This window comes from Coenobita brevimanus, chromosome 77 (genome assembly GCF_032717465.1).
Source record: "Coenobita brevimanus isolate Jiangsu-jjx chromosome 77, ASM3271746v2, whole genome shotgun sequence".
Classification (NCBI taxonomy): Eukaryota; Metazoa; Arthropoda; class Malacostraca; order Decapoda; family Coenobitidae; genus Coenobita; species Coenobita brevimanus.
In genome coordinates this window covers 543879-566903 of record NC_137030.1, presented here as the reverse complement: position 1 = coordinate 566903, position 23025 = coordinate 543879, and the positions used below count along the sequence as shown (strand labels likewise).

The 23025-nt window shown below is 41.3% G+C and overlaps 3 protein-coding genes across 4 annotated transcripts in view; 1 reads left to right on the top strand and 2 right to left on the bottom strand.

Moving 5' to 3' along the window:
• The window catches only part of Ehbp1 (Eps15 homology domain containing protein-binding protein 1), a 120736-nt gene extending 111064 nt beyond the window's left edge, over positions 1 to 9672 (bottom strand). Inside the window, exons 1-2 of the mRNA XM_080279124.1 lie at positions 9606 to 9672; positions 537 to 657 (exon numbers count right to left, since the gene is read on the bottom strand). Coding sequence (XP_080135250.1) covers positions 537 to 640 — 104 coding nt within the window. The 5' untranslated portion in view covers positions 641 to 657; positions 9606 to 9672. The remainder of the gene's footprint in view (positions 1 to 536; positions 658 to 9605) is intronic.
• A 1311-nt stretch (positions 9673 to 10983) lies between these two features.
• On the top strand, positions 10984 to 16887 carry LOC145408384 (WD repeat-containing protein WRAP73-like). The gene is made up of 9 exons (XM_080279112.1): positions 10984 to 11037; positions 11402 to 11574; positions 12129 to 12311; positions 12739 to 12915; positions 14130 to 14351; positions 14622 to 14790; positions 15099 to 15314; positions 15865 to 15997; positions 16337 to 16887. The coding sequence occupies exons 2-9, from the start codon at positions 11419 to 11421 to the stop codon at positions 16449 to 16451; spliced, it is 1371 nt and encodes a 456-aa protein (XP_080135238.1). The 5' UTR covers positions 10984 to 11037; positions 11402 to 11418; the 3' UTR covers positions 16452 to 16887.
• Positions 16888 to 16941: 54 nt separating this feature from the next.
• Positions 16942 to 22751, bottom strand: LOC145408531 (putative RNA-binding protein 18). 2 transcript variants are annotated; one of them, XM_080279265.1, is made up of 5 exons: positions 22708 to 22751; positions 21799 to 21890; positions 21028 to 21115; positions 20193 to 20269; positions 16942 to 19570 (listed from the first exon to the last, which is right to left on the bottom strand). In XM_080279265.1, exons 1-5 carry the CDS (start codon positions 22714 to 22716, stop codon positions 19315 to 19317), a joined length of 522 nt encoding a protein of 173 aa, XP_080135391.1. In that variant the 5' UTR covers positions 22717 to 22751; the 3' UTR covers positions 16942 to 19314. The 2 variants fall into 2 exon arrangements, with proteins under 2 accessions (XP_080135391.1, XP_080135390.1); XM_080279264.1 differs by lacking the exons at positions 21799 to 21890; positions 22708 to 22751 and having other exon boundaries at positions 21028 to 21248.
• Positions 22752 to 23025: the final 274 nt, after the last annotated feature.

Sequence of the window (23025 nt, the reverse complement as noted above, 5' to 3'; positions counted from 1 at the left end):
TATCAACCTATCTATCTATCCATCCATCCATCCATCAATTCATCCGCCTATCCGTCAATCAGTCCAACTAGCTATTTGTTTTTATACCTATCTATCTATAGCACTGACACGTGACCTGGGCAAATACATCACTTTCTATGGGTGGGTCAGAATTTATTGGTAAGGAAAAAAGGATTATACTTCCTGTTTACATCCTGAAACCTGTTTTACACGAAACCGATCAACAACATCAACTAACCTAACCTATCCTAACCTACCTTAACCAAACCTAACAATCTAGCAGTGGCCTATCCTACCCTATTATATCACAGCCTTACCTAATCTAGCCAAACCTACCCAATCCCAACCTAAGATGACCTACCCTACCCTATCCTATACCCTAATCCCACATGATCTAACACAGCACAGCACAACACAACTTAAAACGATAACACACCCTAACTTACCGGTAACACAGCCTAGCAACAAAACATAATCAAACCTACTCTAAACTAATCCAAACTAACGTAAACTCAACTGAATCTTGGCGTACATACCATTTGGCCGTAGCTGTGAGGGCCAGCTCATGGTAGGACGCTGTAAATTGGAACTTGGCGGCTTTCTTGTTAATTCGCTGAAACCTCTTCCACACGGAGCCCATCTCGCACACTCGGCAATCTGTGAAAGCAAAATGGACTTGAAATTTGTTACGTTTGTTAAATTTTGAGGGTTTGGCCATGTGGAGAGGATGCTGAATGGGAGACTAACTAGGAGAGTATGTAAGTGAAGGAGAGGCAGACTAGGGATGCGGTGGAGGAATGGAGTGGAAAGATGAAAGTGACTAAAAGAGTGTATGTGAGTGAGATGGGAAGAAGGAGAGGGAGACGAAAGATGAGACACAGAGATGCTGTGGAAAGATATGAGAGACTGACCAGAAGTCAGTGTAGTGGACGGGGAGACCAAGGATGAGGTAGAGAAATGAGGTGATGATGATGGACAATGAGAAACTGACTAGGAGTGTGTGTCTGTGTGTGTGTGAGAGAGAGAGAGGTGCCGGGGGGAAAGTGGGAGGGGTAAACGAGGATGAGACTGAGGGATGAAGTGGAGAGATATATGAGAAGGGGGTGTGAGTTGGAGGGAGGACAGCTAAATGGCAGGGAACAGGACGACGCGGAGGCGATTTGACTGTGACCACCCCTTATGGGATAAACGCATGGCAATAGACAGACAGACAGACAGACATACTTAAATTTGGATTAGGCTGAGTTGGACTGAGTTGCGTTAGGCTGGGTTGGGCTGGTTCAGATTAGGTTAGGTAAGGCTGGGTTGGGTTGGTGAGGAGGGGAGAGGTTAGGTATTGTTAGGTTAGGCTGGGTTGCCTTGGGTTAGGCTAAGTTAGATTTGGTCGTTAGATAATTTTAGGTTAGATTAAAATAGATTTGATCGACTCAGAGGAAGTTAAGTAATTTAGGTCAGGTTAAGGTAGACCATGTAAATTTATGTGAGGTAAGGGAAGGTCGGGTTAATTTTGGTCATGAAAATACGTTAGATTCCAATACATTATGTTACATTAAAATCAAGTTATGTTTACGATGCTCTCTCCGTAGACCCTTCACTGTTGCATATCCAATAAATCTTATGGCATGTGCGTTTGCAATACAGTATGTCAATGGACTTGTTGTTGTTGTTGGTGGTGGTGGTGGTGGTTGTGGTGGTGGTGGTGGTATTTTGTTAATGTTATGGCTAGTGCTGGCATCGATGTTAGTAATATTGCGGCTGGTTTTATTGCTATTGTTGTTGTTGTGGGGGGAGGGGGGGATCAAGCAGACATGAAACTGATACACCACACAAACCTGGCACTTGACCTCAAGCACTGGAGTCTCTCACTGAGGTTATTTTAAAACACTATACTCATTTTACTCTAACCTGACCTAAAACTGCACCTCTTCATCTTGAAATATAAGACGCAACATTAAATCACCATTCTGATATGGCACTGGTCACGAAGAAGTGCCATGGATGGGGTGCAGGATAGTACTGTAATATTATGCCACTGAACTACGGGAAATAAGCTGCAAGAGGACAAAAATTTCAACCTCTACTTCTTTCACCTTAACTTGGCCCAGATTTTCATTCCTTATAATTAGTTTACGTAGCTCAGTGGCAGAAAAATACAACGAGAATATCAACCTACAGTTCTTTTATATTAACCTGGCTCAAATCTCATTCCCTGTAGCTTATGTCACGTCGCCCAGTGGCAGAGAAAGACAATACTAGGACTCTCCACCCTTGCCAATACACTGCATCACGACTACAGCCTAGTGTTCAAGCTTTAATCTCTCCTTACAGCTCAGATTCATGATGGAGAGATGGTCATTTCAAGTCTAGTTAAGGTGAACAGATAACTGCTAAAAAAATAAAAAAGTTAGGTTGTCAGGATCGATCTACCTATCTATCTACCCATCTATCAATCTATCTATAGCCAGATGCCTTAATCCCGGAAGAGGGGACCACAAATGAATCGCCTACACATCTCCCTGTCTCATATACCTTTCCTCCTCATCCCTGCATCTCATCCTCGGTCTCCCTATCATGCAGTTCTCATTCCAACCCGTGTCTCTCTCATAAACCTCTCCACCTCATCCCTCCACCTAGGTTAGATGGAGAATAAATCGCTCTGGAGGAGGCGTTCAGACATCTCCAGAGTTAAGACGCACCATTGTCTCTAGGGTGTCCAAACATAGGTCAATATTTACACGAGCGGCTCCTGTGTGTGTGTGTGTGTGTGTGTGTGTGTGTGTGTGTGTGTGTGTGTGTGTGTGTGTGTGTGTGTATGTGTGTGTGTGTGTGTGTGTGTGTGTGTGTGTGTGTGTGTGTGTGTGTGTGTGTGTGTGTGTGTGTGTGTGTGTGTGTGTGTGTGTGTGTGTGTGTGTGTGTGTTTGGTGTGGTGGTGGTGGTGGTGGTGGTGATGATGATGATGATGATTGCAGAAGTGGTAAGTACACTGACAACGCTGGGCATAAGCTGGGTTTAAGTAGAGACATATAAACAGGAATTCTTGGACGTATTTAAAGGGGAAGTGGCTGGTTAAGGAGACGGGGACTTAAAGATGTATTGTAAGAGGATATAAGTGGCCCCCTAACACCTGCTCCTTTGCGATTTAGGCTGCCAATTACACCTTAACACTGTTTTCTAGGTTATTTATGTCTTTCAAACAGCAAGATAATTTTTAAGTTGATTCGCCTTACCTAACACACTATCTCCCATCGAGTTGATCTGTATACACCTTATCAGTTAAGACGTGTGTGTGTGTGTGTGTGTGTGTGTGTGTGTGTGTGTGTGTGTGTGTGTGTGTGTGTGTGTGAGAGAGAGAGAGAGAGAGAGAGAGAGAGAGAGAAACAAACACCTACACATATACAGACGCACAACAGACGGCACATCTGTTTTTCTCTAACCTGATTGCCTTTCCTTTAGTCCCTTGAGAGAGAGAGAGAGAGAGAGAGAGAGAGAGAGAGAGATACTAGCTTTAGATATATATAAACAGAGATAAACAGACGAACAAAAACAACTTGGCGTATAGACAGATTAATAGGCAGATAGAACGATGGTCTGGGAAATAGACAGACAGATAGATAAATAGATAGGCAGACAAACAGATAGATAGATAGACATAGATAAAGACAGATAGACAGATGTATGAAATATAGAGGGAGTGTTGTGCCTATCCTATCCTACTTGCTTTTAAACCCACTTAGCTAAATTAATGGTGATAGTGCTCTCTCTCTCTCTCTCTCTCTCTCTCTCTCTCTCTCCATTTCATATTCTCTAAATCAAACATTTTTCTTTCCTTCAGTCAAATTCTCTCCCTCCCTCTCTCTCTCTCTCTCTCTCTCTCTCTCTCTCTCTCTCTCTCTCTCTCTCTCTCTCTCTCTCTTTCATATTCTCTAAATCAAACATTTTTCTTTCCTTCAGTCAAATTCTCTCTCTCTCTCTCTCTCTCTCTCTCTCTCTCTCTCTCTCTCTCTGAACTGGGTGTGGCTTGAATAAAGGAGACTGGAGAGAAAGGGAGAGGAGGGAGGGAGGGAGGGAAGGAAGAATGGAAAAGAGGATGGATAGAGGGAGGAGGATGGAAGAGAGGGAGGGTAGAGAGAGAGAGTGGAGGGGAGGAAAGAAAGGAGAGAAGAATGGATCAGAGGAGGGACAGTAAAAGAGAAAGGGAAGGATGAATACGAGGGAAAGAGTGATGGGAAGAGATGAAAGGGAGGGAGAGAGGAGGAGGCAGGGAAGGAAGGAGGGGAGAGGGGAGGAAAGAAGGAGGAGGAGAGTGGAAGAAATGACCATGAATCACGTAAAAGTGAAAGGAAAAGAGAAAGAATACAACGAGGAAGGAAGAAAGGAAGGAGGGAAGAAAGGAAGGAGGGAAGGAAGGAAGGGAGAGAGGGAGGAAGGAAGGAAGGGAGGTAGGGAGGTAGGGAGGAAGGAAGGAAGGGAAGGCAGAAAGGCGAGCAGGACACAGAAATGGAGAGAGAGAGAGAGAGAGAGAGAGAGAGAGAGAGAGAGAGAGAGGGGGGGGGAGGGGGACAAGTGAAAAAAGAATTCAAGAAATAATAATGTGACACACGAAAAGAGAGGATATGGATGGAATTTTATATGTACCGTACCAAGGGTGTGTGTGTGTGTGTGTGTGTGTGTGTGTGTGTGTGTGTGTGTGTGTGTGTGTGTGTGTGTGTGTGTGTGTGTGTGTGTGCGCGTGCGCTGCGTGCGTGCGTGCGCGTGCGTGCGTGCGTGCGTGTGTGTGTGTGTGTGTGTGTGTGTGTGTGTGTGTGTGTGTGTGTGTGTGTGTGTGTGTGTGTGTGTGTGTGAGAGAGAGAAAGAGAGAGAAGCATGACCTTACTGTGTAATACTCATGTGGTACTCATGTGGTAAGCTGACTCACACTCTCTCTCTCTCTCTCTCTCTCTCATCCAGCTTTGTGTCACGTGGCTACAGGTATCCAAGGCAATCTCCACTGTTGGATTTTTTTTTTTATGCGAGAAAGAAGGAACCAAAGGCCATGAGCCCGCAGTAACAGTTCCCTCCAAGAGAAAAACAAAATACAATAGAGAGCCAAATTCAAGATATTACTATCACACTGGATACCATCTCCCCTATGTCCTATTTTACTCAAACTTGGCCTAAAATTGCAATCTCTCCATCTTTAACAGTGAACTGTTCCAGTAGATTAACACTACCTGTAGAATATGATGCTAGTCACGAAGAAGTGCTATGGAATGAAGAGTTGTATTATCTTTCTCTGCCATTTTTATCCCAGTACCTTTTTTACTCTAACTTGGCCTAAAATTTTTCTGGTGTGTGGTGTGATGTGGTTTGGGAGGGTGATTTTTGTTTGGTGTGGTGTGTTGTGGTGAGAGGGCAATTTTGTGTGGTGCAATGTGGTGTGTGAGGGTGGTGTGGTGAGTTGTGGTGAGAAGGTCATTTTGTGTGGTGTAATGTGGTGTGGTGTGGTGCAAAAGGGTGATTTCATATAATAATATGGTGTGAGAGGGTGGTGTGGTGTGGTGCAAAAGGGTGATTTCATATGATCATATGGTGTGAGAGGGTGGATTGGTGTGTAGTGTATGAAGGTGCTTTTGTGTACTGTGTGGGTGGGTGATTTTGTGGTTTGGTGTGTAAGTATGATATTGTGTGGTGTGGTGTAGAAGGCTGATTGTGTAGGGTACAATGTGGTGTGGGAGGGTCATGAGGTGTGGTGTGGGAGAGTGGTAAGGTGTGGTATGGGAGGGTGGCGAGGTGTGGCGAGGTGTGGGTGGCAAGGTGTGGTGTGTGAGGGTGATGTGGTGTGTGTGGAAGGGTGATGAGGTGTGGTGTGGGAGGGTGGTGAGGTGTCGTGTTGTGTGAGGGTGATGTGGTGTGTGGTGTGGTGAAGTGGCCAAGTTAGTTAATCGAGAGTAGTTACAGAGCATGACTAGTTATTCTGAAGTACCAGTAATCTAAGCATGGGCAAGTCAGAATAATTTAAGAAGGGATCAGCTGGATGACCATGCAAAAGCTGTACTGTACCACTGTAACTGTTATAACATGTAGCAAATAGTTGGCTACCATCCACCCATGGAGCAAGAGTGATGAGCAAGACTGAGCCAACAATCCCCAGACAGCACTGTGTCCCATCTTCCATGTTTCTCATTCCTCCCCACACAACACACAGCAGCCTTCCTTCTCATACTCTCTTACTGCATGCTGTACACTGTTATTGCACAGAAAACAGTTTGTATCGTATCGTATATAAAGGCTCTGACACGCTTGTTTGTGTCAGCCTTGGTCACCTAATGGCAGCTCTTCATGCTTGTTCTCTGGCAGTCCCTTATCCCTGAGATCACACTCTTTGACCTCATCACAGGTCTTTTTCGGTTTGCCTCTTGTAAACCAACCCCTAACTTTCACACTTCTCGCTTGCCACATCCACATGTCATCCTCCATCCACATACCCAAACAATCTCAATCTACCCTTTTTGACCACAGTGCTAATACATTCAAGTCCCATCCCATGCTGCTTGATCTCTGGCAGCCTCCTGTTAAGTCCCTTATCTCTGAAGTCACACTATGACCTTTATAAATGATACGAGGCAAACTCATTCCTACCTCAACTAAGGCTCATCAGATTTTACAACACTATGACTTAGTATTCAAGTTATGGTACTGTAATGATTCAGTTCTGTCTCATGAAAACAAACCTTGTATACTTTTTCCAGCTGGCTTTGGTTTATAAGGATTCACGGGTGGGGGAGCCTTCTTGCTTTACTAATGATAATATCCTTATCTCTGAGTAAGAAAAACAGCATCAAAAGGATTATTTGTTACAGTACACACTGCCAAATTTGAATATCTGACTTCCAAAACCCTCCACTTTCCAATATATTTTTTCACACTGATATCACATACCGTATCTTCACACTATCAGCGTACGGTAGCTATACCTGAAGATAAAGTTCTTGTACAGACACGTATGAGAGATGATAAATTATTAATGTATGGTACATTACTTCATTTTATTTACTGCTCACTGTACATGATGTCTCATAGTTATCATTATGACTCAATGTTCCAAAATATTTCATTTTCTGTAAGACAACTGGAATCAAGCAGTTTGGATACTGAAATCAAGCAGTTTGGATTTCAGAGTTTGTCCTGTATAGGCTATGTGTGTTGCTGTTTGCTTTTCTTTATACAGTACAGTAAAATCCATGGCATAGTCAACTCTCACTACCACAAGTCATGTCACATACTACTGATTAATTTATCACAACAGTTTCCTGCACTGATAGGGAAATATTAGCTGGTTATGGCTTTGTCTAAGCTTCCAACCCACATACAACTATTCATCTGTATCATCCAAATGAAGAATTGATAGGGAGGATGGGAACTGAATGTATACCAGTATGTGATGCGACACGAAAGAGTACAGGTACAACGAAATGGTTTGGGCATGTGAAGAGGATGGAGGATGACAAATGAGTGTGGAGGGTGAGAGGTGTGAAAACTGTGGGTGGGACTGCGACTGGCAAACCAAGGTAGACCTGGGATGAGGTCATACAGTGTGACCTTAGGGATAGGCCTATGGGACTGAACAGTGACGCTGCTAGAGACTGAGCAGCATGGGACTGGACTTGATGCATTAGCACTGTGATAAGAAAGGGCAGATTGAGATGGTTTGGGCAAGTGGAGAGGATGGAGGATGACAACTGGATGTGGAGGGTAAGAGGTGTGACTATCAGGGGTAGGATTGCCAGAGGCAGACCGAAATAGACCTGGGACAAGGTCATACAGTGTGGCCTCAGGGATAAGGGTGTGATCAGAGAGGTTGCTTAAGATCAAGTTGCATGAATAGCTGCCATTAGGTGACCAAGGCCAACATGTGAAAGCATGTTTAAGCCTGTAAAAATGAATGACAAACTATGAATGACCGATAATGTTATCTTCAGTAGGGTAATCATTCAGGTATTTCCACAGTTTTAATGTTATCTTGCTTATCACTGCAAGTGTTCTTTAACTTAAGTCCTGCACTATATATACTACCTTATGTCTGAACAGTTTATCAGCTCAAGTATACAGGCTAAGTGATAAGCATTAATGTCATTCATAGTTCATTTACTCTAACCTGACAAAGAACCATAACACCTTTCATTTCAGACGACAGCCAAGTGGAGTCAGATCAGAGGATTACTGATAATTTGGCTAATAACCAAGGATACACATTCCTACCTCATAACTATGGCTCATCAAATTTCATGCAACCACAACTAAGTACTCAGTACCGTATTCATGTTGTAGGAGTGACCCAGTTGTGTCAGATAACAGTATTATAAAATGGGACTAATTTACTATGTACAATGCTTTATCACCATTCATATTTACTGGTAACTCTGAGTAAAGATTCATAGATTGAATGGTGAGTGAAGGACAGCATAGCCTATTTCAATTAGACAGACTTACGCCTTTTTTCTTTTTTTTTTTCCCTTTGCCCTGTGGACCTTCCCTTACTCCCATGCTTAGAAGGGATAAGAGGTCTGGATGATATGATGATAACTTCACTCATAAAGAAAATCCGAAATTACCAGTACAGTATGCTTCAACAATATTGTACTTGTACGGTCAGAGAAAAATCGGTCTGATATTTCACGTCTTATTTCCTTCAACTGGTTAATATTCCTAAGCTGGAAGTGGCTTGGTACTGAATATGTTTCTCTGCTTATACTCAATTCTAATTTATATGATGTGTCTGGGAAGAAAGTGACAGACATACCCTGTTAAGTGTGAGGTAAATGCAGAACTGTGGAGTATATCAGTGCAGAAACTGAACTTTTGTGCTGCTATTACATCATTTGTGTATGGTACAGAATCATATCATATTCAAACTGCTGACAAAAGTATACTGCTAGCACACAATACAGGCAAACAAGATACAGCCTCCTGTAAATTTAGAACTGCATTACATTCCACATAACACATGAGTTACAATACATTTACAGTATGGCTAATCTGATGGTATAACTCCTGCATAATATCTGTGGAAATACATTAATATTACAGTAAACTACCAAGCAATATAATTGATCCCCACAGCACAGTTAAACCATTAAATCCATTCCATATTAATACAGTATGCACATAAAAATCATCACTCATAATTTTCATCTACTGTACTGTACACTAATTTACACTATATTGTTTTTCTAATGTACTGTATAACCAATTACTTAACACATTTATAAATAACAAAATTATCCACTGACTTATTAAATTACCGATCATGCTTTACAAATTTAAAGTTCCGTCCCCAGCTGACTCACGGGGATTTAAAAAAATAAAAACAAACATTCCATCAGAAATCTGGGTGGAGCTCAGATCAATCGTCCCTATTTCACAATCTTTTCGTATCTAAGATCTCAATCCCTCCCATGATCGTAGGAGATTCAAATCCGTACTATAACACGAGATAACCTTAGCGAAGATAATCCCGCTGATAAGTACGTAATTATGTTGAAATAAACAATCTCCTTGACTTACAACGACGAGCTCTTTAACCTTGATCTATATATACATTTAGGGGAACTTAAATCTTTTCTTACCTTAGGACGGAATGGTGATACAAATAAGACTCTTAGACAGGTAAATCCACACAGTTTAAGGGTCGAGAAGAGCTAAAAACTGGACATAATTGAAGACGAGGCACTGAGCTACTCCACCCAGACAGACACTGAATCACTGATGCCAGATCCACGTGGCAGCGTTACGCCACGTACAATATTAAAAGGCCCTCCATCCTCGCGTATTCTAAAGCGTTCAAAACACATTTCCCTTGACAATTTATTATGCCTACAACTTCCTCATACTGTCTTCTATGTTTCTTTTTATATATTCTAGTAAGGATATACCGGTAGTTGTTTTCCCTGCCGCACTTTAAATGGAATTATTCGTAGACCTCGTAACATTTTTCCTTGGTGATTTATCGTGCCTTTTACGCGTTCGTGTTCTCATTTATGTTCTCCATGTATATATAGCTTGCCTCAGGCATGTACACAAGCCAATATTTTACCTTGTCTCAGTAACATACGAGCAAATATTGATATAATAAATAAAATAGTTCCAACAGTTCCCTATCATATCACTGAATATATATCAAATTATGCAAGATTACACTGAACTGTTAATGTACATGGTAGTTCCCTACAACGAAGAACTTTTGAGTGTGAACAGGCTACAGATAATCTAAATCTTTATACTGAAACAGCCATGTGAAGCAAACCAGTCTGCTGGTAGGCTATACTTGATATGCCTATTCTGAAGGGCCAACCAGGATATAAGGATTTTATTCAGGCAGAGTGGTTTTGTCATAAAGGTTTGAGGACTTATGAATATTCTCTTCACCCTTTGGCGTAAAATTTTCACCTTAACCCCATTCTTAATGCTAAACTGCAACAAGAGGTTAATGCTAGAACATAGTGCTATATAGTCACGAAGTAGTGCTATAAAGAATATAGACCCGTAGTGTTGTCTGATTCTGCCAATGAGTTATGGAAAAACCAAGAAAATAGGCTACAAAATAGACGAACATCTCGGTCAAATTTAAAGGGATCATTTAAACACCAAATCAAACCCAGTGTGGCTATAAAGGGATAAAATACAGCCCAGTCTGGCTACAAGTGGGTGAAATTGGTAATACTTTTTCGAGCTATTAATTTTGTTTCTTTAAGTTAAGAAAAAGGTCAACAATAACAACTATTATTCAGTCATCAAGTTCTTAAGACCCATTTTATCATTTGTCACGATATTTAAGCATTAACAAACGGCACTTTTAAATGGAAATATTATTATTTAAAAAAATACGCCATTAACCTAGTATTTTCTATTCGTTAAAAGAACGACCATGAGCCAAGCAGGATAAACATAAACAAACTTGACGTCGACTTTTAAACAGGAACTTTAAACCTAATGTTTGGAAACAGGAACTTTAACATTTAAAGTGCCAGAGGGTTGTCGCTCACGAGGAGGAGTACTGATGTGAGTTTGTGGGTTCATCTACTCTATATTTCGTCCTCTTAACATAGAAAACCTTTGCTGTTATGGTTTGATGATTTTAAACGGCAAATTGATGCTATTTTTAAGAAAGACATATATAGATTATAACCCCGTTAAATCCTCCAAACGATATAATTAAACATGGGATGATGGGGGAGACCTCCTGTAGTAACTGTTAATGACGGCCATATCTGGGGAGATCTTTTGAGATTAGTGTTAATTTCTATATCAGACCCTTCCATAATCTCTAGTGAAATGAGTTTGGTGGTAGTAGGAAGAAATGGTATATACCAGATCCAATAACATATCATACTAAACAAGTTACCAATGTATTCCTGTCTTTCAGGGTGATGCACCAGAAGAATGAATTTTGCAGAAGTGTTACGTACTAGTGGATGTCAGCTGTCGTGGTCTCCTGATGGCCGTTTCTGTGCTGTGCCCATCACTGCCAGGCTGGAGATTAGGGATGCCACCTCACTGCAAGTCCTGGTCACCTTTAACTGTATTGATGCCATTCAGGTGAGGAAAGTCAGGCCTACGCAACCCCCAGGACAATGTTTGCGTTACGAGCTTCTCTTTCAGCATATTTTTTTTTGTTTTTTTCATCAATTTATTTTTCATATGTGGGTGGATTTGATATTGTAAGTGGTCAGAGAAGTGTTTTTAGAAAATAAACTAGCTTCATCTACCTGACATAAGGTAAGACATAAAATGAAAAGGACGGGTTGTTTTGATGAGAAAGGCACCGTTTGTCATTGCCCATGGCCAAGTACTGTATCCTGATCTAACTGTGCTGTGATGCCTGTTGGGTTGGCTAGATGAAGTTAGTTTAATATATAAAAAAAAATAATCCCCAACAACCCAGCATATTAAGCCAACTCATGCAAGAAAAAACTTTAAGAAAAAAAAAAAAAAGTTCTTAAATACTGACCAACCTCTTCAGCCTTAGATATATTTGTTTTGTTATAACTATTTTCCAGTAATTTTATGCAGCTGATGACTTCATTCAGGGTTGCTACCACAACAACTGTACTATTGTTACTACTTCTTCATCCAGACTTAACTTCCATTAGGTGGTGGAATGGGCGGGTGACTCATGTTATGTGTTGACCGCCAATTATAAGCGAGGTGTGGCTGAGGCTTGGTCCATCAATGACCCTGAATGGCGATGCAGAATTGATGAGGGATCTGCTGGGTTGATCAAGATCTGCTGGGCACCCGACAGCAGGCACATCCTCACCACTGCTGAGTTTTATGTAGGAATACTGTAATTGGTAGTTCAAATAATTACGGAATAAGACATTGATGGGCATGTTAGATTTAGTCACAGTATGTATCAGGACAAATTAACCCACAGAACCCAAGGATGTCTTTATTCCTGCCTCCTTCTCACAGGTTTATTCAGCTTAGGATAGAGTTTATTTGTGGGGAATAATAGCAAAAGATTAACTCTTACTAATACTGTACAAGGTGCTTCATTGCATTTAACGTCTGTTCATGATACAACTGGCAGTTCTTTACATCATTTTCTCATAGTTATCCTTATGAGTCTGCTTTCCAAAATATTCCATTTTCCAAAAAATCTTTGGAATCAAGCATTTTGGATTTGAGAATTTGTACTGTATAATGTATTGTACTTTACTCAAAGTACTTGACCATAATTTGAAACAATTTTTTTTTCAGCTGCGCATCACAGTGTGGTCACTGGTCAACAAAATTGTGTCATACATCCGCAATCCTAAGAACATCCCAAATGGTCTACAGTTCAGTCCCGACCATGAATACCTGGCTGTGGCAGAGAGGCGGGAGTGCAAGGACTACATGTCACTGCTGGAGACTAATTCATGGCAGTTGGTTAAGGTGAGGCAAGGAACAGGATACTGTACCTCTGAATAGGAATTTTGAAATACTGTATCATAGTTTTTCATATAAGTGTGGAGAGAGAAGAAAGTATGTGTATGAAGTGGAAAGGGGGAGGGGGAGAGGGAGATTGAGGGAGAGATAGAGGGATAGGGTGGAGAAGTATATGAGAGAGAGGGAGTGTGAGTTAGAGAGAGGGCAGATAGATGGCAGAGGACAGGGTGATGTAGAAGCTATTTGTTTGTGGTCACCTCTCACAGGGTTAAGGCATCTGGCAGTAGATAGACAGATAGGTAGACAAATAGATAGATACAATTTTTTTTTTTTTTTTAATGTGTCTGACTCTGGGCGAAGGCTTCAGGGCCTATTTCTCATGGGCAGTGGCCTTTCCCGAGGCCCAGTAGTCCTCCTACACCTCCACATGTCACCACTTTGGTGCTAACACCCACTGTCCATATTGAATACATGCTAGGGATGTCTCATACAGGACTGGTGTATTGGTATTAGTGGGGGTACTTTTATGACATGTTAGCGGGTCTTCTGATAGATAAGGAAAGTCTACTTTTATGAAATTCAGATCCTTAAACCGTTTCCTGTCCCAGCCGGGATTCGCACCTAGGTCCATCAGGACTGCAGGCTGTCTCTCTGCTGATTCAGCCTTATTAATGTAATTATAAATTGGCAATATAACTGCTTGAGACAAATAGTACAGTAGTTGGTTAACATGAGGCAAGGAACAGAACACCAGTGTACTGTCTGAGGCAGTTTTTGCCTTATAAAAACATTCCATCACAATGGAAATTTTCTAATACACATCATTAGTGATTAATTCTGCTCATTAGATGACATAACAGTCTTGGTGTGGTGCTGATTAGGAGCCTGCATACGGTGACACTGTACATCCTGAATGAAGTAGCTGTGGCATCCACCCAGGAACCAAACTCCCTAATATTTCCCTACATCTCACTGTGGGAAGGACCCTGGCCTGACCCTGGTGAGGTGCTGTCTGACACAAAGGGGAGCCAGATCCCTCCATGGTGTACTGTGTGTACTGTATTCTGCTTGTAGGACGGCTCCACAGAAACAGTTGCATACCTGTGGTTGATGGGTCTGCTCAATCAGACAGACCAGTGTTAAGCAACAACAGCTGTTCAGATGCTGAGTATGAATGATAATGATGATGATGCTGATGATAATGTCTTACTTTTTTGCAGCATTTTGAGTTGGCAACCAAGGACACAGCAGGCATCCAGTGGTCTGGTGATGGTTCAGTGTTGGCAGTGTGGGAATCACCCATGGAGTACAAAATGTTGATATATTCCCTGAGTGGTCATTGTCTGGCAACCTACTCGGCCTACCAGTGGAGCCTGGGTATAAAAGTGGCCACCTGGTCCCCATCTAGTCAGTTCTTGGCCATTGGCAGCTATGACAACAAGGTGGGCAGTTACTTGCTTTTGCTTTTCATTTGTATGGAAATTCAGTTGTAGTGTTGTAGTTAGGCAATATTGTTGTCATCATCGTCAGGATGATGATGATGATGATATGGCGGCATCTCAGCAAAAAATTTATTCTAGTAACTTGGTAAATCGTCACTACATGTCTAAATATGAACAAAAATAAAGTGTAAGTAGATATTGACAGATGTCTAATTATGGATAAAAATAAAGCAACATTACCACACCCAACCCACTTATCAAAACTCCCAGGTACGACTGATGAACCACATAACGTGGCGCATTCTGACGGACTTCAACCACACGACCACCATCACATCTGCCTCGTGTGCTGTGTATAAAGAACAGGAGAAACCACTTACTGGGTACCCTGCCACACTGGCATCTGTACAGGGACTCCCACTGGTGGTTGAAACTGTGTGTGAGTACCAAATATCAACATCATCATCATCATCATTATTATTATTATTTTTATTATTATTATTATTATTATTATTATATGGAAGAAAGTATTTTGATATTAATGCCTGTTTTGTCTCTTAACACTGCTTTCCTTCCTTTCCTTTCCCTTCCCTTCCCTTCCCTTCCCATCCCTTCCTGTCTCTTCCCTTACCTTCCCTTCCCTTCCCTTCCCTTCCCTTCCCTTTTCCTTCCTTTCCCTTTTCCTTCCCTTCCTCTCCCTTCCCTTCCCATCTCTTCTGATCCATCATTTATTTACCTCCCCACTAGATGAGGAAGAAAACCGGCGCCCCATACAACTTGCCACAATATCCGTCACACCTGGTAAACAAGCAGCTCCTCGTTTGGGTATTGGTAGCATCCAGTTCTCCTGTGATGGGCGTTGGCTGGCAACACGACGTGACGACATGCCTGCCACCATTTGGATATGGTCAATACCCAAACTGTCACTCAAGGCTGTTCTGGTACATGCTAATCCAGTGAAAGGTAAACTGGGCTATGCACTGCATGTATTTTTCATGCCTGGGTAACAGTGAAGAGATGAGAGGATGGATGGGTCTTAAATGTATTAGTAAGTGATGAGAAGGAGAAGATTGTGATGGTTTGGGCATGCAGAGAGGATGGAGGATGACAGCTGTGTGCGGATGGTGAAAGATGTGAGAGGTAAATTGAAAAAAACATGGGAGGTCATAGAGTTTAACCACAAGGATAAGGGATTGAACAAAGAGGCTGCTAGAGGTCAAGCAGTGTGACAAGCCACCATTAATTGGCCAGGGCCAATATGTGTAAGCATGTTGGAGCCTTTATAAACAAAACACACCTGACAAAAGCCCTAGCCTTTGTCAGCACTATTGATGCCCAGGTGTTGTCAGATTGGAGGGTTGACATGACTGGTAACCAAAGGGACTCATTCCTGCCTCATAACAAGGGCATCCTTTTTTTGCTTATATGTTCACCATCTAAAGTTCTAAATGCAAGCTTGTAAAACCCCTCAGTCTACCTAGTATCCTTATTATTCCATTTTCTTTGTGTTCAGATTTTACATGGGACCGTCGTCAGCCACGCCTCGCCTTGTGTACTGGCAACAACCATGTTTACTTTTGGTCACCATTTGGTTGTCTCACTGTGGCTGTTCCTGGAGCACCACTGCTGCAGCTATCGTCCCTCAGGTGAGCTGGAGGGGGTCAGGTATTCAGTTTTGTGTGAGTTGTTGTTGTTGCTTAACCCTGGTCTGTTTGGCTGAGCAGATCCATCATCCACCGTTAGGCAACTACAGATACTTCTGTGGGGCTGTCCTACAGGTACATTACAGTACAGTACATGCATTGTATAGCAGTCTGACTACCCCTTGTGGTACACAGCAGCTCAACAGGGTCCTTGCCACGGTGAGGTGTGTGTGTGTGTGTGTGTACATTTTGTTGTTGGCAGTGGCAGTGGTGGTGTTGTTGTTGTTGTCCCTGGAATCCTAACTAACCTTATTTAATCTGTCTCTTATCCACCTCCTCCAGATGGCATCCGTCTGGCAACTCACTTGCTCTCTTGGGAAAGGACCAATTCTCAGTCTGTTTCCTGGACAAATATCGCATCAACGTCAGACACTCTGAGGATGATGATGACACCTAGTGGCTGTGACAAGAAAAACGTATGTATAACTGCATGTATAACCAGGCATTGGAGTCACATGGTTATATTGGTGCAACCACATGAAGGCATCCCTCCCTAGCACAACATATACTAAATACTAGTATGCTGTCTATAATATACAGTACATATAATTTATTTTTATATCCATTGCTATGGGAATTATCCCACAATGCAGTTTCTTTTTTTCTTTTTAATTCTTGCTACCTCTAGATGACTAAGTCAACCAAGGATAGATCTCCCATACTGGACAGTTAGTGAGGTCTATATCTAACCCCCCCAGTTCAAGACTCTCCTGAGCTAGAAACTGATTTGAAGATAGGAAGAATAAATTGAAACGCACTTTAGACCCAGCTGTTTTTGTATGGGCTGTGTAAAGCTTCCTGTTTAGATATAAAATTACCTAACACTCTTTGTAATTGCCAAATATTCTTATGGGTTAATAAAAGAAGGTTGTTTAGCAATGGTGTATTTAAAGATTATTCTGTGCAAGGGAAAGACATTATTCTGTGCAAGGGTAAGACAGTAACTATCTCATAAATTATATTTCATTATCTTATATATAGGTTTAATTTTAAACAAAGATGAAAAATGAAAAGATCAGTGTCTGTCACTGACTTGCTCCATACATGCAATATGAATTATATAAATAATTAGTTTCTCAGTCTAAGTATCACACTGTGCATATCAAATCCTTATAAATTTGATGACATTTCATTCATTCATCTACAATAACATAAATCCACTATGTTGTGGCTTAACCCTGGTCTGTCTGGCTGAACAGACCCATCGACCAAAGGTAAGAATGTGCTTCTGAGGAGTCATCCTACAGGTGCAGTACCCTGTGTGGTACACAGCACCTCACCAGGGTCAGATCAGGGTCCTTCACATAGTGAGGTGCAGTGAAATGGGAGATCTGGCTCCTGGGTGGACACCACAGCTGCTTAGCTCCAACCAGGGTGCACAGCACTACCATATTCTCCTCATCAGTGCGACCTATTAGGTAGACCATTATAACAGCTTCACAATACAGTATATTATAAACAGCACTGTACACTTTATCAAAAATATAAGGCATACATACAGTGATTGCAAGTACACAACAGCATCACAGAAGGATAAATTTGTTATGGTATTTATGCTCTGACACATCCTAACAGCTGAACACAACTCATATTTTTAAAACTGGGTGAGCAATTGTTTGGAAAAGCCCTGAATGCTTTGCGATAATTTCTGGAGTACCGTATGTGATGACAAGACAATAAACTTTTTTGTATCACTGCTGACTGCACCCATTTCATGTAGAATGCAGGCTAATTACATATAGAAATTACAGATGTTCAGTAAATGACTGTCAAAGATGGGTAGTTATACCTTATGGTTTAACTCACTTGGCACAATTTTTTTGTTTAATTTCTTGTCATCTCATCTATTCATCTCTGTCTCATCTAGGTTATCCCTCTCTCTCCATTGTGTCCACAACCAGATGTCTTAATCCCAGACAGCATGGGCACAAATGACACCTCCATGTTGTCCTGTCCTCTGAATCAGGCTGCCCTCTCTCCAGCTCAGTCCTCCTCCTCTCTCACTACTGTATACCATACCTCTCAGATTCAACCTCACCCCATCCTCAGATGGGAAGAGGAACAGATGATGATTATTTAAAAATATCAACATGATACTTTTTGGAGTCAAAATACACTAATGCCACTTGAGGTTTGTACATATACCGAGAATACTGACTGGAACATCATTAAAGAAGCTGCTGATTGTTTGGAAAGTGTTTGATTAAAAAATATACAAATCTTCATACTAAAGCTTGCATAATGTGCTTATTCTCATCTGACAAATATCCGTAATCCCTTTTCAGGTTAGCTAACGGCCGAGTGTAGTCACACTGGAGGGTAAATTTGACTAGAAACCAAGGATACTTAATCGTATATCCTATCTAAAGCTCATCAAATTTCACACAACCATGACTTAAACTTTTGGGAGTGGCCAAGTCCTGTCAGGTGAAACCAAACTGGCTATAGTGTAAATTGTTTATGATCAAAAGATTCTTCATATACAATTTATAGCTACAATATCTTATTTAGATGATAAGTGGGTACAAAACACCCAAGTATTATATTCAGATGTTGAATTCAATCTCCTGGAATAGCAAATAATCCAAAAACAATGGCATTATCTGTAGACAGTAAAATTTATACATTCCATTATCACAAACAAGTACAGTACTGTAATTTCATTAAAACTGCATACATTAATACACAGCCAAACAGACATATACTTTGATCCAAGAAAGTTATAATGTTTCAGCACACTATACTCTCAGACTCTAAATATTTAAAGAAAAATGTATATCATATACGTACAGCTTAAATATATGTATACAACACAAACAGAAATAACACTGACCTCTCATGAGACTCAAATACATTATCATCCTACCCAAGAAACTAGAAAAGGAAAATACAGTATAACAGCAGGTTAGAGAAGCTTTTAGCAGAGTATAGAATGAGAACAGGAAAGAATAATGAAGAATTAAAAAGAGCAGTAGCAGTAACTGCAGACCCAGATTCAACTGAAATGTAAACCCTGTGGACAGCAGGCCTCAACTATCTTCCTCCTGCAGTCCAGCAGTCTCTTCTTGGCAACAGAGAGGGAGTTGAGGGACATTTGTATAACTGGGCAGCTCCTCACCCCAGTTATATCAGTGCCACCACATGAAGGCATCCCTCTCCAGCACCAATAAATGAAGTAGAGAACAAGAACAATACGAAATGAATATCAGAGAAAAAAATTGAGTCAAGAAAACCATACATATAACTAATACTCTGGCTTGTCAGTGCCTTCTCATCGGTGGCTTAGATTTCATATAAGGATGAGACGAATTCTGTCGTGACCTGGAAGAGCTAAGGGAGGAGGATGACGTAGATGATGAGCCGCTCTGGCCTGGTCTCTTGCGCTCAATGAAGTGGTATGTCACTGAGGTAGGCCGAGTAGCCTTAGCTCCCACGTCAGGTACGAGATCCACCTTGAGTGCATTTTCATCTAGGAGTTTCAGCTTGGCCTCCAACTCAGCAATTTTGGTCTGCTTGCTGGAAGGAGAGTTTAAGTTGCATAAGGGCCATCCTTGGTAAGAACTGTTTTAGTATTACTATCATTATGATGGTCTGGCCATGTGGTGAGGATAAAGGATGAGCAACTGACAAGAATAGTGTATGTGAGTGAGGTGGACGAGGAGATGGAAGGAGAAGACCAAGGATGAGATGGAATGATAAGGTGATGAGGTTGGAGAATGAGAGACTGACTAGAAGAGTGTAGGTGAGTAAGGTGTAAGAAGAAAAGGGGAAGCGAGACCAAGGATGAAGTGGAGGGATATATGATAGTGGGGTGTGTGAGGTGGATGGAGAGCAACCAAATGGCAGAAGTCAGGATGATGTAGAGGCAATTTGTTTGTGACCACTCTTTACAGGATTAAGGCATCTGGAAACAGACAGACAGACAGATTCTGTAAACAAATGAACAAATTCTTATAACTTCTTCATTACCAAAGGTCCTTCCAAGTACAACAGTAGTGGTAGTTGTACCCCAGGTTCATCAGGACATGAACCTAGTGGACTGTGGATTTAAGTTGTACTTTTTCCTACGAAATGAAAGATAATAATCATAGTCATCATCATCATTAACAAATGCCTTATCAACTACACTATAACCTACCTAACAGGGGCTGGCTCTCCTTTTCCTGCACTCAGTATAGGGGGTGCTGGCTTGTCCTTAGAACGTTCGTACAGGCTCTGAAACATAACGTAAAAATGAGCAAACCAGAAGAAATACAATGAATGAGTAAATAAATAAACTATAAATATATATTTACACACACAAATCTCCTTTTTCTCCACCATATTCTTTTATCACACTCTAATAAAGACAGAATGAAAGTGTCAAAAAATCTCAAGTCAGCTAAGTGATTCCTAGTAGTACTGCTACTACTAACTTCATGGATATTATCATATTTTGGTGGTAGGTGGGGGCGCTCACCATCCACTCACTTCATGTAGTGCTGCTTTCCTCTCTTCCATCCTTCCTCTTCTTTCTTTCCTCTACCTATGGGTGACTTTATACTCCCTCTTCTGTCTTCCTTTCCTTCATTCTTTCCACTTCCATCCGCCTATGGGTAACACTACAATGAGTGACAAGCCAAATGGGTTCATGTACACCAGGAAACCATGTACTATGCTGGGCGGTAACCATATAACCAAATTATGGTGCCTGGTGGTCTAGTGGGTAATTAAGGTACTCCAATCAGACTGAGCCTGTGTAGGTTTATATCCAATGGGTGGTTGGGGTTTATTGCTCACGTAATGCCACTTAGGGATGAGTGAAGCTGGTCACTCTCATCTTAAATATCAGGACCAACTTGCCTAGCTCCGGGTTCCTATGCTCCTCATGGAGCGGCATATGGATTGAATGACGAATGGATGGATGGATTAGTGGTAGTAGTAGTAGTAGTTGCAGTAGAAATAGAGGAGGTCCTATCAAAATGTGTTATTACCTCGTCCTGTGCGTGTGCCCATTTGACAGCCATTCTCCGTCCCAGCACGACCTTTCCATCGAGCACACCCATGGCCGCCCGTGCTGAGCTAGGTGAGCGGAAGGTGACAAAGGCATAACCCCTCGGCTGCCCGGCTTGGGGTCCCGAGCGGTGGTACAGAAAGTCGAATTCCGCCAGTGCGCCAAATTTTTCCACCATTTTGAGGAGTTGGAACCAGCAGAAAAAAGAGAGGGGCAGCTCAGATTAGACATGAGGTACTAAAATCAACACAAATATACTCCTACTTCAACTTAGACTAAAATCTAATCTTTCTACTTTAACTTGGTCTAATACTATCTTTCAGGTAGATTGAATCAGACATGGAGAACTGGAATCAGCATCACTATTATTCATTTGTCATCACCATCATCATCTTGACCTTACCCACTCTTGGATGGGGTGAAGTAGGGTCCTGACACTGTTAGGTGTTATACTAACCAAAATTTGTCCAACTGAATGGTCCACACTCCCATTCACTCACCATTCAAGCTCCCAGAACTAAAATTATTCCACACATGGCTTCACATTAGCCTATTAGAGTCAATCCAACAACTCTCAAGTTCAAAAGGGGTGCCAAACCCTAGCCATATACTTGTACACACAAAATTCATCAAGCCAGCTCTTTTCATTTTAACTTGGCCTAAAACTGCCATCTCTCCTGGAAGCTCAGTTGTAATAATACCATATATAAACAGCAGACATTAATGTCAGTCACCAGGAGAGAATACTTACTCTCTGAGGCGGGAGTCTAAATTGCCCACCCATAGTCTTCGGTCATCAGTCCTTGCTGAGTCCTTTGGCGGTAGCGGCACTGGCTCCGTGACCTGCCATACGTTAGGTTAGTCTAACCTGGATGCAATTAACAGACGGAAATATACCCTTTTTACTCAATTTGGCCTAAAACTGCCATCCCTCCAACTTGAATGCAGATTATAACAAGATATTAACATTATATTGTGGTGCTAGTAACAAAGAAGTGCTAAGGAAAAGGTGTAGAAACACAGTACAATAGTCTTATTCTGCCATTATGCAGGTACCATATATAAGCATTAAAGGACAAAAGATCTCTTCTCTTCACACTTAGAAATGCTTAAGTTCAGTAAAGAGTATGTTAATTTCAGTGTCCGTTAGTTGGGTGTACAGGTATTTCTAAAAATTTACCAAATATTTAAAGAAAGCAGACCAACTGACTCCTCCAGTTGCATTTGTAAGAAAAATCTCTGCCCCAGTTCAAACAAATTTGAGCCCAGTGGACTGCAAGCTGAATCTGCTCTCCTGCAATTCAACATCCTCCTCTCAGGGAATATTGAGGGGATTATGGTACGTTTGTATTACCTGGCAGCACCCTGTGAAGGCATCCCTGTGTAACATTACGCCTTTTAAAATTGTGAAGCTAACCCAAAACAAAAGCACGTGTCAATTAAATAACCAAAACAATAACACGTGTTCATTAAATGCCCATAACCATACCACGTGCTATTAAATGACAAATATCTTCGAATCAACAAGCCTCTCTCATCCACCTTATATCACCGTTATTACGACTAAATTATCGCTCCCACTAGGCATAATGGGTGCTCAGGGAAAACTGACGACTTCTACAGTATATGAAGTACTAAAATGCAGAAGAATAGGTCATACCTCCGTCATGATGTCAATATGTTGATCAATACCGCAGGCACAGGAAATCCTCCGCAGGGGAGCACCGCGAACTGAAATTTCTTTATTCACTTATTAATTTCGACAGTTTGTTCAGTTATTAGTGAAAATGTTTTATAACAATAATTATATATGCTAATAAACTTGTTACAAGGTAATATAAATTGTTATTAAATAATACTTAAGCTTAAGGTAATCCCTCAAATTAAATAAACACGCTACACTAATAGCTGATGCAATGAATATGTCATCTGTATGCATAATTATTGATGTAGAGAGTTTCATAAAGGTAATTTAGCT

Coding starts and splice junctions, on each gene's coding strand:
- LOC145408531 (XM_080279264.1), bottom strand. CDS start 21,225: ATGGTGGAAAAATTTGGCGCACTGGCGGAATTCGACTTTCTGTACCAC. Junction 20,270..21,027: donor GGGCACACGCACAGGACGAG/GTAATAACACAT, acceptor GTTATGTTTCAG/AGCCTGTACGAACGTTCTAA. Junction 19,571..20,192: donor GGAGAGCCAGCCCCTGTTAG/GTAGGTTATAGT, acceptor CTCTCCTTCCAG/CAAGCAGACCAAAATTGCTG.
- LOC145408384 (XM_080279112.1), top strand. CDS start 11,419: ATGAATTTTGCAGAAGTGTTACGTACTAGTGGATGTCAGCTGTCGTGG. Junction 11,575..12,128: donor ACTGTATTGATGCCATTCAG/GTGAGGAAAGTC, acceptor AACTTCCATTAG/GTGGTGGAATGGGCGGGTGA. Junction 15,998..16,336: donor CTGCAGCTATCGTCCCTCAG/GTGAGCTGGAGG, acceptor CACCTCCTCCAG/ATGGCATCCGTCTGGCAACT.